Source organism: Cyprinodon tularosa, unplaced genomic scaffold (genome assembly GCF_016077235.1).
Source record: "Cyprinodon tularosa strain WSP-4 unplaced genomic scaffold, ASM1607723v1 ctg286, whole genome shotgun sequence".
NCBI lineage: Eukaryota > Metazoa > Chordata > Actinopteri > Cyprinodontiformes > Cyprinodontidae > Cyprinodon > Cyprinodon tularosa.
The window spans coordinates 1-14,289 of record NW_024038992.1 but is presented as its reverse complement, the minus strand read 5'-3'; the positions used below and the strand labels follow the sequence as shown (position 1 = coordinate 14,289).

Here is a 14,289-nt window from a genome sequence, read left to right as displayed (position 1 = left end):
TGTTTTGAACGAACCAGGAAAAAAAATGCCTCTGCACTCAATTGGATAGACCTACAACCAATAAGAGCAACGGAGTGCGTGACGTATCTTAAGCGAGGCATAGTTGTTGTCCACAAAAATCAAAGCGTGCAGTTGCACGCCTATAATAAGAAGATGAGACTTGATCGCGTTTCTCTGTTCCTCTTTTAAAATTAATTTGCTGTCGATATCTTCTAGAACAGACCTAATAGCAGAATCTACTCACCCAAACTCTCCAGCGGCAGCCATTATTGTTGTCACCCAAGCGCGCATTGGTCACGTGGTTGATAACGTTACTCTTGATCATCTGTCCATCATCGTATAAAGCCCGCCCTGACAATTTGATTGGATCGCCTGACAGTGGGCTTTAATACTCGCGCTACTATGGAGCAGAGCCAGACCGAACTTCCCCGAACTCAAACCTTGTGGGCGGGACTAAGTTCGGACTGGCACCCAGGCTAGGTCAGTGCATCTCTGCAGTACAAGTGCAATAACCCAAGTCAACTACTGTTTAGACTTAGATTTATTTTGTGATTTTGTATACAAGACTGTTAAAAACATTTCGTTTGAAACAGCTCTAGACAATTTCATTTTTTTTAAAGTGCAGCCTTGCAAACAGAAATAAATACATTAAAAAAGTAATCTAAACATATGACTGTATATTTACAGTTCAAACTGTTTTTTTTTTTTTTAGTCCTCTCTTAGGTCTCTACAGTGGAGGTATTCTTATATCTAAGGGGAACATGTTCCAGTACATTTCAACTTTTTTTTATGTTTTTTTGTACTATTTACACTCTTTTTATATTGTCCGTTTTATTTTTATATTTAATGGCATCTTGCTTTAACTCTTTGTACTCTATATAAGCTACTGAAACCAGAATCTCCCTGAAGGAGTAATCCCAAGGGATAAATACAGTTGCATAGGTCCTCTTTAAAGATCTTAGGTTTGATGGGGCAAAATAACCTATTAAATTAATCTTATATTATTGAAGAAATATATAGAAACTATAGCTTGGTTTTGAATTAGTGACCGTGCAGGAATGGATGGATTTGAGATTTCTTAATGAATTTGGTGAGCAAAAAAACAGGAAATAAATTGAAGTGGCATTTAAGAAATGCTTAAAGATTCTTTTTTATTCTCCAATCACAGCTTTTCATATTTACAAAAACTCAGGAGAAAAAAAGCTCTTCAAACACAGATAGTAAAACCAGATAAATTCATTCATCTGGGATAAAAATAGACTCCTCACATTCATTTTCCACTCATGGTAATACAGTTGATAAAAAATGTTCCCTAAAAAGCTTGAAGAGTTTTCTTCATGTGTTCCCTGGTAGATTAAAACATTTAGTCTTTAACAATCAATTATTAAAAAAAAAAACACAAAAACAATCAGTAAAACAGTGCTTAATTAATCAGGTAGTAAATCTAGAGGCTTCAATTTACTTTTCATCAACATGTCGTTTCTGCTGTCTACATTTGTACAGGATATATCAAGTGTCCAAAGCTTTTTATTGTTTGTCTTTACTCTGCAAACACATAAAAGTTATCAAACTGAGCCAGTTCAAATGAGCTTGTTCCAATAGCTGCCCAGCCGTTTTTTGGTGAAGACACTCCAGAGATTTTCCACAGCGGCTGTCCATCAAGCATTCCGGATGCGTACTGACCCTGCCACACACAAAAAAAAAAAAAAAAAAAGAAAACATGGAAAGATTGCAGCATATAGTATTTGTTTTAAAACCATCGTTCTAAACAGTTTCTCACCTCTACAAAGAGGGATAATTTGTACCACATAAATTCTCCAGTTCCTGATGCTCCCTCTGCCAGCACCATCTTACTAGCTGTTAAGACAAAAATCAAAAACATATTTAAATCACAGCCTCTAGATTTCGTAGCTTTTCTGCAGTGACAAAACACACTGACCCAAATCGTTGGTAACCCTGTATGTTCCATTGGCAAACACCCAGAAGAAGATTCCTTTAGCGCTGCGAATTGATTCGCCTCCTTTATCCACCCTGGCAGCCACAAACACACCGCCGCTCTTTACGTTCTCCATGAAAACGTCACAGGAGACAGTCAGATTTTGCCTGTCACACAAACATCAGTGAGTTCATTTTTCAACTGTAATGTTTCCAGAGCAGCATCTGTGATTTAAACCCTGACTTACCACTGAAAGTCTCCGATGACGCTGATTGTTTGATCGGCGTCTGCTGCCCAGGTGACTGGCCTTTCAGTTACGACCTGCCGTAGCGTAAAGGTGTGAGGTCCAGGGTCAGTCAGGTTAATGTAGTACTCAAACACCCCGGTTTGGTCGGCGAAGTTAGGGGCCTCAGAGAACGGAGGGTTTCCTGCAAAAGCACAACTTTTAACAGGCCTGGAAATATCTTAAATTCATGCAGCAAATGTTAAAATAAGTGATAAAAAAGTAAAAATATGATTTCAGATTAGTTCTTTACTTTCAAATGCAAATCGGATTTACAAGTTACTTCAAGGTAGTCAATTTACATCCTAATTTAGCTCTTAGGGGAGTGGCGGCCTGGTGGTTAGGGCATAGGGTTTGGAATCATGAGGTTCAGAGTTCGAGTCCCACTCCCACAGACTTCCACTTCGGATCTCTGAGCAAGACCCTTAATCCCAAGCTAATCCCAACATCATGGGGGCACTCATGATGGCAGCCTACCGTTTCCAAGAGGGATGACTTAAATGCAGCAGTAAATATATATATATATATATATATATATATATACACACACTTTAGTTTTCTTTTTGACTTTTTTTTTGTATTACAGACAAATATTTTGCTGGTTTGGGTTTTCTCTCCAAAACAATATGCAAATAATATTAAAATACCATATTAAATAAAGTTAAACCTTAAAGGTATGGTGGAGCATTTTCTTTTTCTGGGTGGATCATCAAAATAAGTGGTCCTCCTAATTGTCAATCATCCTAGTAATATGTTTACAATATGTTTATATGCTCGTCCCCAGTTTCTGCCATGCGCACTTTTATGTGTAGAGCTACGGTTTCAGACAGTCATTGAAGCTCACCTTTCTCACCGAGGTTCTTTGAAAATGACCGAGGGACGTAAGAGAAGAGAAAAAGTGTCTACAGAGTGTATTAGAAGAAAATAAAGGCCTCACAAGAGGCAGATATATCCCAGAATGCTTTGCATGGAGAGCTCTCCTCGCAAAGCATTATGGGATTTACTGTCGCAATAGGCTGTTGCTACCTGACAGCAGCAACTGATTACAAAGATGACGCCGGCACCGCACAGTGGATCAACAGGAAAGTGATCATCTGTCCGAACAGTTAGTTAGCTTAGTTCACTATATAGTGATTGAGGGATTTAGTGTGGACGTTCAGACACAGTAAGCTTGTATGAGTTATGAAAACAGCAACTTTCAAAGAGCGTGTATGAGAAAAAAATGGGCTAGGACTGGCGTACAGGGTTGTACATATGCATTTTTTTTTAAGTGGAGAGGGTGGGTCTTTTAAAAATTTCATGAAAATCCTCCACAATAGCTTTAATAATTGGAAAAAATGACCTTTTTCCATTCTTTTAAAATGAAAGAAAAGCTAAAACCATTGAAATATGTTTTTAAATCCAAAATATATATGAAGAGCAAATAAACTGCTTTAGTTCAGGCATAGTTTTTTACGCCCAGACATTTTTAGTGAGAAATATTCTTTATATCAAGAAGTAAAATATATCTTATTTTGAATATAAAACAATTTTATTTTAAGGGTAGCTTTGGTCGATCGGCTATGATATTCCTTGATCAAAACATGAAGCAATGTACAAAATACAATAAAATAAAAAATAAAGTAATATAAACAATAAAAAACATGAAAAAAGTTAATACAAAATTTTAATATTTCTCACACATAAAAAAGAAAAGAGTAACATTTCAGGTGAAATTAATTAAAATCCAACACCCTAGAAAAAAAAACAAAAAAAAAAAACATAAAATTGAAAACAAATTAAAAATAGTTTGTCCAATAATTTGTTCATGAAATGCTTTACTTTTCAACTTTTAACCACATCCCCGCCTCTGGAACTCTCTACCGCCCTTATTTAGAAACACGGACTCACTTCTCCATTTCAAATCAAAACTCATCTGTTTAAAATTGCCTATTCTGTTTAATATTAATCTCCCTTTTCCAGTCTTTGTAATTTTTTTTTATTTTATTTATTCCGTGTTTCTCCCATTGTGTCTTTATCTTTTGTACAGTGACCAGAAAGGCACCTTTAAAATAAAATGTATTTTTATTAATATTTATTATTAAAGACATTTTCCATTTTTCAACGTTTCCTGCATATACATTTCTCTCGGCATCGGCTTCTCTGACATATTACTTGATAACATTTTAAGACAGAAGAATTTCAGAGTGATTTCGTACTTACGAACATCAAAGTCGTCCTTGTAGACTTTAGGGAAGCGAGCGGAGGGTGGCGGCTGAGGGAAACTTCCTTTCTGGCCCATCCTGATGGTGGTAAGAGTATAGATTTCATCTTCAGCCAGATTCAGATTAAATGATCCATCTTTAAGCTGAAAGGGGCAGAAACATTTCTGGTTATAGACTGCTCCCAACATTCCTTTCTTTACATCTTTAAAAGTTTGTGGTTCTTAACCTTCAAAGGAGTCAGTTTCTCAAACAGCGAATGCTTTTTCGCCTTGAAGTCAAACTGTGACCGCCACACCTGCAACCCTTTGATTGAAGCCTTGGAGGAAGAAAGCAGCAGCGAGTAAAAGCAGTGAGTTTCACCAGACACACGAGGAGCTCATTAAAACTTACAAAGGATCCTTTCAGCTGAAAAGTTGCATTCTGGGACGTGACGTTGAATGGAAGGAGAGGCGGTCTGATGCAGATGGAGTGATTGTGAGTCTGAGGAAGAAAGACATGATTCATCATCTATTTTCATCCCTCTTCTCTCTTTGCTCTCCATTCTGAGCATCATACATGCATGGTGTAAATGCCAAAGAATAGCAACCAACGCACCATGGTTTCTATGACAACAGTCAGGTTTCCGTTCCCGTCAGTCAGGGCCACGTAACTTCCTCCCAGAGTCAAATGTCCTACTGTCTGCAGGTATGTCCATCCAGGCTGAATGAACTGTGTGCTGTGGGCTGCAAGCAAACAAAAGAGGAAAGCTAGAATGACTTCTGGGCTGGAGTTCCAGATGTTTCATCATCCAAAACCCAGAATTTTTTCAAGAAGCAGATGCCCCAAAATTAAAAAAACTAACCTAATCAAATAAAAGCTTCATATTTGATCTAGTGCTAGGCCTAATCAGTTATTAGCAGCACAGATGGTGTTGAAACAGTGTTTTCTGAAGGAGGAGGAAGACATATTTGGACACAGCAGGGAAGCCCCTGTAGACCAAGATGCTAGAAATGATGGACAGTGTTTAAAAGCACTAAGTCAACCACATTTCTATGGAAAATTTTCAAAAGGAATGCTGGACAAATTAGGAAGAACATTAACCCATGGAACATATTGAGAGATCATGTATACGATTAAAGTTATTAATGACAAAAAAAAAAAAAAAATACGTCTTTTTTTAAAAGAGGACACAGACCTGTGATCCAGATCGGAGACTCCACCACATAGTTTCCGCTCCAAGGTTCTTGCGCTGTCATCAGCCCATCTCTACCAAACGGCAGCTCCTCATAGTAACTAGCCACCAGGTTCCAGGCGATGGTTCTGCAGAACATAAGAGTTTATTCATTTCCACAAAGAGAACAGTGAAGGTCAGCTGTTAAAAAAACTTTCTTATACAAAACTTGATAGTTTAAGATTAGTAACAAAAAAACAAACAAAAAAAAAAACACATCATTGTTTGGGTAAAAGTAACCTGCAGATAAATAGTAAGGAATATAATGTACCAGGAGCTGCTGTGGTTTCTCTTTGAACTAAAGCTGCAACTAATGATTATTTTGCAAATTGATTAATCTGTCACATTTTTTATAGTAATAATCTGATAGCAAAAGGTTCCTTAAAGAAGACTTTTTAAGAAATAAAACCAGCTCAAACTAAAACATTTCCACTTGTGAAATTCCTTTTTTTTGTCTTAAAGGTATAGTGGAGGATGTTCTTTTTCCGGGCGGAGCAGACGAGCTCCTTCAGCAGAAGACTCCTCCTACCCAGATGCACCACAGAGCGACACAGGAAATCATTCCTACCTGTGGTCATCAATCTATATAACGCCTCCCTCAAGTGATTCAGCACCCCCCCACCACCCCTAATTGACATTTATGCACTATTTTTGCACGCCACGTATCACTTTACTTGGATTTTCACTTTATTTGGATTTAGTGTTTACATATGCATAGATATATGTACATACATATATATATATATATATATATATATATATATATATATATATATATATATACATACAGCAGAGCTATATGTGTATATATTTTATCTCTTTTTATTCTTATTTTTTATCTTTATTATATAAAACTGTAATTGGAGCGTGTAACAAAAGTAATTTCCCTCTGGGATTATTAAAGTATTTCTGATTCTGATAATCTAAATAAGTGATCCTCCTAATTGTCAATCATTGTAGTGATATATTTACGTAAGGTCGTCCTACATGCTATCTTTTCTGCGCATGCGCACGTTCAGGCCTATATCTGTGGTGAGCTACAATTTCGGACAGTCATTGAAGCTCACCTTTCTCACTTTCTCTTTGAAAGTTACCGAGGGACGTAAGAGGAAAAGTGTCTACGAAGTGCGAGAGAAGATAAGAAAGGTATCAGACGAGGCAGATATATCTAAGAATGCTTTTTGCGGAGACCTCTCCTCGCAAAGCATTATGGGATTTGCTGTCACAGGGTCCCGCTGTCGCTACCTGACAGCGGCAACTGATAAAGATGGCGCCAGCACCACGTGGAGTAGTGGGTACGTGAACAACAGGGAGCAAAAAGCAGTGATTATCTGTTGGAACTGAGTTTGCTATAAAGTCTAATATATTTTCCCCGCTCTATATAGTGATTGAGGGATTTAGGGGTTTGGGCGGACGTTTGCACACAGTAAGCTTGTATGAGTTATGAGAACAGCAACTTTTAAAACAGAGTGTGCATGAGCAGAAATGGGCTTGTGCATGCTCTTGCGCACAGGGTACAGGGTTGTGCATGTGAATTTTTTTTTTTTTTTTTGCTAAAATCCTTTAAATCCTTTTAAATGCAATGCATATCTTTGAAGTATCATCTCCTTACGCAGTCATTTGTCCATTGATGTAGTTCTGGTTTAGGATACGCGCCCAGCAGCCTCCTCCCACCTCACTGTTGAAGGTGCTGTAGTCCTCTGATGACCACAGCTTTTTCTGGGTCTTCAGGGCCTGTGGCACTGTGGTGGTTCCTGGATAATGTGCCCTGTTTCAGAACAAACAAGGTTAAGGTCAGCAAGATAAAAAAAAAATCAAATAAAAAGAAAAACAGTCAAGATAATTTACAACAAAAACACTTTCTGTAAAATGAAAAAGTATGAGGAGAATCTCATTGTAGCATTCCACAGATATCTCGTTCATGTCGGCATGTACATGTGGGGTTACTTAGTGCAGTCCCTGAAGTTGATGTGCTGCAGCAAATCGGACTACAGCCTACCCTATCACGTCTACGGCGCTGCTGAGCTCTGGGTCGAGCGTCAGCGACAGGGTAATGGGCTCCCACAGGTTATCGCTGGCTACAATCCGCACCGACTCCAGACCCTTCTTATCCAGAGTGTACCGCAGAAGCTGGTGGAGTCACACATGGAGAGCAGAGAGACATTCACACCTCGCTCAGTTTGAAAGATTTGCTGCTGGCATGGAAAACTCATCTGATTTTATAGGGGAAACAAATCCTCAAAACTATAGGTAAAATTGCCAAGAATCTGAACTCAGCACAACTCAGTGAGTGATTATTTAGACCCCTAGAGCGGATGTGGAAAATAAAGTATAATAAACTCAACTTTTATTGCATCAGTAAAATTTCCCCCCAAAGCATTTAAAAAAAGTACCTAAATTTGCTGCAGAAAAAAAATTAAAATAAACTGTAACTTTCAACCTATGACTAAGTATAACAATGCAATGAGGAGGAGATTTATCTAGGCTCCTAAAGATGGGAAAGACATTTATGCAGGTTATATAATTAATTAATATCCGCCATAGTCTACAGCCAGAGCAATAACTAAAACTGACTCTGTGACAAAGTTTAACAAGGAGCTGGATTGATTCAACTACAATTTTTTTCTAGATCTTCTACATGTATGTATAGATTAACATCAAATCTAAATCCACCAACTGCTTCTATCAATTGTCCTTCTAGCTATTTTGTAATTTGGTTCTTTTTAGTCTGTTTGTTGAAAAGCAAAAGGTATCTATAAATGTATTAAAAGTTTTCCATGACTGCAGCAAACACAGAATATTCAGTCTGGGTTATTTCTCACAGTCGAGCAGAAGAACAGCCACCGACATTAAGCTGAGCGGGTGGAATCTCAGAAACCAAACCCCCAGAAACAGGTTTCCTCCAGGTTTGAGAATTTAGCCAACCAATTGAGTTCACCCGCACGCATTCTGGACAGATGAGTCTACAGGAGGACTTGGTCAATACTTACCCAATCACCTGAACAGAGTCGTTAAGGTGTGGGTCAGTGATCATAGATTTAGCGATGCTCCAGTCTCCGTCTGCGGCAATGATGCCGACGTCGGTCAGACCGACTTGATCCAGCATTTTCCGCAGAACCTTGGTGACAAAAAGACGCTCTCAGAAGAATCTCACTAACATCTCAGCTCATTGTGAGTGGCTGTTCTTCCCATATGAGTGACTGTGGATCAGACTCAAGGACATCCATACATGCATACCTTGATGTACTTGGAATTAAAATCCCTTTCATTCCAGATCTAAACACGAAAAGAAGAAAATATAAACATATATATTAAGGCAAGCATTCTTTTTTGCAAAAACAAAAGGTTCTTTTTCCCCCTTCAAATATCAAATCACAAAATACACCCTGCATGTAAAATGGAGCACTACCACAGGTCATTCATCCCTGCTGCAACCACTCTACAATGTGACACTAAAATGGCTACCGGTATATCTTGTGCAATGCATAATGTGCAATTTACTATTTAATACCCTGTTTATTTATATTTGATACCAAGTGCAACAGCTATATATATATATAAATATCCATCTATAGAAATACCGATGTAAATACCCTGTGAATAGCCCTGTATAATAATTCTGCTAAATAAGACACTTCAGCTACATACATACAGACTTGGTTTTTGTGCACATCTTTTTCAGATTCAGTAAAAGTACAGAACTTTTCTATCTTTGTAAAAAATTAAAAAAATATATTTTTCGACTGAAATTGATTGAAATTGCTTACTGTACTGCTGGGACTATAACCTGATTAAAAAAATAAAATAAAAAAAACAATCACTGTAACCGACACAGCTGAAGGCCTTGTTATGATCTGCCCTTTTTCAGGGAGAGAGGTGAATAACAAAAACTAATTATCAAACAATTATCAGCTTAACTGTTATTGGCAAAGTCCTACCTCTGAAGCAACAAATCGGTAACAAAATAAATCAATAAATGCCTCCTTGCTTCGATTCAGCATATAGATTAGTTTAAACAATAGGTAGAGGGGAAGGGTTTAGGCAGAAGGGCTCCATCTTAGCAACAGTTACCTCGAATGAAGAGAATGCAGCGTTAAACATTTGTCTGAAAACCTCCGGCCATGACTGGATATCAGGAATACTCACCCCAATATACTGAATGTCCAAGTCATGGTACTCCTTGGCTCCCAGGATCCAATTCACCACGTATGCCGCAGTAATGTCAGGGTAGTCATAGGGCCAGTTCTCCCCATGGCCGACCCAGCCAGGGAACGCCCAGGGCAAAGCTGCACCAACAAACTGTTTTAGCATGTAGTAATAAACTTGACATTCATATCCTAGTCATAAATCTATTTCTTTCAGTGTCCAGGTTAGTAAGATTCAGAGAACATTCCCACCTATAAGTGTTATGTTTGGGTTCCTCTTCTTAGCCTCCTTCATCAACCACCACTCGTAGCCTCTGAAGTAGTTCTGATCATTCTCATAGTGCATGTGTGAGGGCTCTGTCCCATCTGATGAATCAAACATTGGAAGACAAAAAAAAAGAAAAAACATGGTCATTCCAATCGTTGTTTTGAGGAAAAAACTGTGTGTGATCTGTGCCTATGTTTAATGTTTCACCTGTAGTCTGAGCATCTCCACCGATCTCAACCTTCAGAATATGTAAAGAGGCTCCAAAGTTTGGCTGTTGATAAAAAAAAAAATAAAAATCATGATTTTATCAATTGTTATGCGTTTTTCAACCTTTAGTAAAATACATTGATTAATACTTGGGTGCTAGTTAGAGAGAAACCATGTTTATTTGTTTTTTTCCAGCAAGCTGATTCCCATGGTTACTCAACAAAGCAATTAAGGGCCAAAGATGATGCAAGATGCCTTGAACATTATTTTTGTGTCAAAAGCCTTAAACTAAATTAAAATGAACCCCTGTTCATTGCATTAGCATAGACACACAGAAACAAACAACATAAAACCCTTAAGTATAATCAGAGTACATTAAACAAGGGAGGGAGGGAGCCAATCAGAGCCCAGCTTTGTCCAGGACATGGTTAGAGCTCATAAGCAAACACCACAACGGAAAGAATGTACTTTAGTTAAATGCATGGATGAAATTTTGATTTCAGAAGTGGGGGGGATGCAAGTATTTTTAATATAACTAACTTAAGGGTATTTGACCATCCAATCACAGACCCGATTCAGTGGAGCATGTTTATAAAGTGAGCTTCTCAGGAGTGACAGCGGTGACAACCAATCAGACAAGCTCGTCTAAAATCAGGGAACTGGGCTTAAGCTTGAGATGCAGTTTTCCACTGGGTCCTAGTGCTCGACGAGTGTCTGTGTACTGTAGTGTAAACATTGTTTTAAGACAGTAAAACATGCAGGGGAACAAAACGGACATTTGAAAAAGTGCAGGGGACATGTTCCCCCCTAGCCTCGTGAGACCACCCTGATCTCGCGAGCTTTCAAGATTTCACTCGCTAATCAGTCTGGAGACTCTCCTTTGAAGAAAATTTGGAGCCGTTCACCAAACGAACGTCCAATCAGCGTTGGCTTTGAGGCGGGTTGAGGTGTGACGCAACGAGAAGCGCGACAGTTCAGTCTAAAGAACATGGCGACTTCAGCCGATGAAACTAGCGTTAGCGTGGCTATCGAGCAAGTTTTATCGGAATTACAGAGTATTTCTTCACTGAAAGAAGAGCAAAACACTGCTCTGGAGGCTTTTCTCAGAGGAAAAGATGTTTTTGCTCTTCTCCCGACTGGTTTCGGCAAGAGTAGCCTGGCTGTTAGTACGTCATATGCCTCGTTGATCTGATTGGTTTATTTGGCCCGTCTATCACCAACATAGGCCAATCAGCTAACCAGTATTTTCGCCCCTTCTCAAAATTACTTCAACGGAAGGTTTCCAGATGGATATGCGGAGCAAATCCATCTGCCGATGTCAGCTTAGTTCCCCCCGTCCCCCCCAAAGAAATTACGTCCGTGGTTAAATGAGTTGCCTCTGCTAACAAACTGAACATGTGTCATCGCTGGGTCTTACAGCATGATAATGATCCAGAACACATGGATACAATAACGCAGAGATGTTCCACCAAATAACAAATGTGCTGTTTTCCAGGCCATTCTAAAAGGGTTAACTGAAGAGAAAAAAAATAGCCATCCATCCATTTTCAAATAAGCTTAATCCCAAGTCGGGTCGCGAGGGGTGCTGGTGCCAATCTCCAGCTGTCAATGGGCGAGAGGCGGACACCCTGGACAGGTCGCCAGTCCATCAAAGGGCAACACAGAGACAAACAGGGCGAACAACCATTTACACACACACTCACACCTAAGGAGAATTTAGAGAAGCCAATTAACCCTCAGGGAGAACATGCAAACACCATGCAGAAAGACCCCAGGCCGGGAATCGAACCCAGAACATTGTTGCTGCAGAATTGATATATTTGTATATGCTCTGTTTTGCCCTTATAAACTCTAGTAACTTTTCTTTTCATTTCAATATTCTAGACAAATACTTTTTCAAAGGTTTAAGAACTTTATATAAAGAAAAGTAAAACAAAGACCTGACTTTGGATGAAGCAGCACATTTTGAAGCAATGCACATAACCTGTAATATTGATCCTTGCTGCAGCCTGGCCCCTCAGTCTCACCTTAAACAGGTAGTCCAGGATCTGGCTCCGATATGGCTCGGCATAGTTTACCAGTAATCGGGATGTGGCCTTGAAGACAAACCAATGCTGATCGGTGGTAGTTAAAGGAAGCAGGAAGCTGCAGATAGAAGCTGAGCTGAACTCACCCCTCCACCACTCAACCCTCCGATCCCGTCAAAAGTCCTGCCCAGGCCGCCCTCATCTGAGAGCGGGTATATCTGCCCGGACAGAGGGCGCACAGGGAGGGAGAGGAGGCCCACTGTGGATATAAATACCCAGAACACCCGGTGATCCATGATGTGTGTCCCGGTTATGAGCTGCCCTCTGTCATATGCGGGCTTCCGGGTTCTGCTTAGTCACATGATTGCAGCGAGTCACGTGCAGAACCCAGCAGGTGAGGCGCACGTGATGTTCAGTGTTTATGATCTAAATAACAGTGTTCAAAACTAAAAGAAAAATTCGATCTAGAAATATTTAAGTAAAAATATAATATGGATATCTCCCACTGGGGGTCACAAGACGCCAAGTTCTGCAGGGTTGTTTTATATTATTATTTGGACTCTAGTTGCTTTATTTTTACTTTTTTTTTTCTTGAAAGTATGCAGAGACACCCCACAAGACACCACGTAATGGGGTCGCAAGATGGTGCTGTTTGTTGATGTATTTATTTATTTATTTATTTATTTATTTATTTATTTATTTATTTATTTATTTATCTATCCAATACATTTTTCAAATATAAATGAATAAATAAATTGTAAAATGCACTTTTAAATTTGGATGCAGGTCCAGCAGATCCCACAACAGTTTCTTCCCCCCTGCCATTAAACTGCTGAATGGTTTGTATTGTATTTTATTATATTTATTATATTTTATCATTATAAAAAAAGTTAGAACTGTAAATTTACAGTCATATGTTTATACTAGAAAATTTCTAAAGAAATTTTGAGGGGGGCCACCTACTGCCCGTCTGGGTAACTGGGCCAATACGGCCCTGGCAAGTGACGTCGGGGCTCCCCAGACCAACTGCTTACGGCTTTGAGGGCTGCTGAGGGAAGGAAAGAGGGCGAGGTCATGGGCAAAGAGAGCTGTGTGCCACTTGTACTGAAATCTGGGAAATAGACATGCACAGCATATGATGCACAAGGGTAATATGGGTTGTCCATATTGAACCGCAGTGGGTAAAGCGCAGTTGGCGGGCTCTGCCCGCCTGCTAGGAGCCCTTGCAGCGATGAAAAAAATCACCAATGGCGGGCTCCGCCCGCCTGCTAAGAGCTATTGCAGTGATGAAATCACCATTGGCGGGCTTCGCCCGCCTTCTAAGAGCCATTGCAATGATGAAATCACCAATGGCGGGCTCCGCCCGCATGCTCAGAGCCATTGCAGTGATGAAATTACAAATGGCTATGAGCAATATGCCAGAATGTATGAGTGTGTATAAGGAAGAGGCTTTTATTCTGTAGAGTCCCTGTAGTCTTATTTTGAAAGTCTATCATGGATGTGCATCAAAAGATGGGTCATGCCCAGCAGTGATATAGAATCCATTTCCAAATGTTAAATCACTGGTTTTCCATGTTATTAGGTGAATAGCTGCTGTATTACAGAGTAAATGGGAGACTTTTATTGTGAAATTTGCTCTGGGGTGTGTTTTGAAAAGGTCACTAGAGTCTAATAAAAACAACCTGGAAATGTTTGGGTCATAATGTTGAGCCATTTGCATCAATTACTGCATTAGTATAATCTAGAGGCTTTTATTTTGTAGGGTCTCTGGAATCTTATTTTGAAAGTCCAACAGAGTTGTGTTTAGAGAAAATGTTCAGACCCAGCAATGATAGTTGATGACTTTCCAATCGTTAAATCACTCTTTTTCCATGTCATTAGGGCAGTAGATGAAGATGAAATGGGAGGCTTTTATTTTGAAATTTGCCTTAGGGTGTGTTTTAAAAAAGTCTCCTAGAGTCTATTCTCTAAAATGGGGTTGAGTTTGGGTCATAATGTTGACCATGGAA

General features: G+C 39.3%; 1 protein-coding gene across 2 annotated transcripts; it reads right to left on the bottom strand.

The window, feature by feature from the left end:
- Nucleotides 1-1,114: 1,114 nt before the first annotated feature.
- On the bottom strand, nucleotides 1,115-12,639 carry galcb (galactosylceramidase b). 2 transcript variants are annotated; one of them, XM_038290686.1, is made up of 17 exons: nucleotides 12,427-12,639; nucleotides 12,281-12,349; nucleotides 10,254-10,317; nucleotides 10,031-10,144; nucleotides 9,780-9,919; nucleotides 8,871-8,909; nucleotides 8,624-8,751; nucleotides 7,246-7,401; nucleotides 5,598-5,722; nucleotides 5,018-5,145; nucleotides 4,814-4,903; nucleotides 4,650-4,739; nucleotides 4,422-4,566; nucleotides 2,184-2,364; nucleotides 1,940-2,103; nucleotides 1,781-1,857; nucleotides 1,115-1,684 (listed from the first exon to the last, which is right to left on the bottom strand). In XM_038290686.1, exons 1-17 carry the CDS (start codon nucleotides 12,574-12,576, stop codon nucleotides 1,541-1,543), a joined length of 2,004 nt encoding a protein of 667 aa, XP_038146614.1. In that variant the 5' UTR covers nucleotides 12,577-12,639; the 3' UTR covers nucleotides 1,115-1,540. The 2 variants fall into 2 exon arrangements, with proteins under 2 accessions (XP_038146614.1, XP_038146613.1); XM_038290685.1 differs by lacking the exon at nucleotides 8,624-8,751 and adding an exon at nucleotides 7,633-7,763.
- Between the last annotated feature and the right edge of the window lie 1,650 nt (nucleotides 12,640-14,289).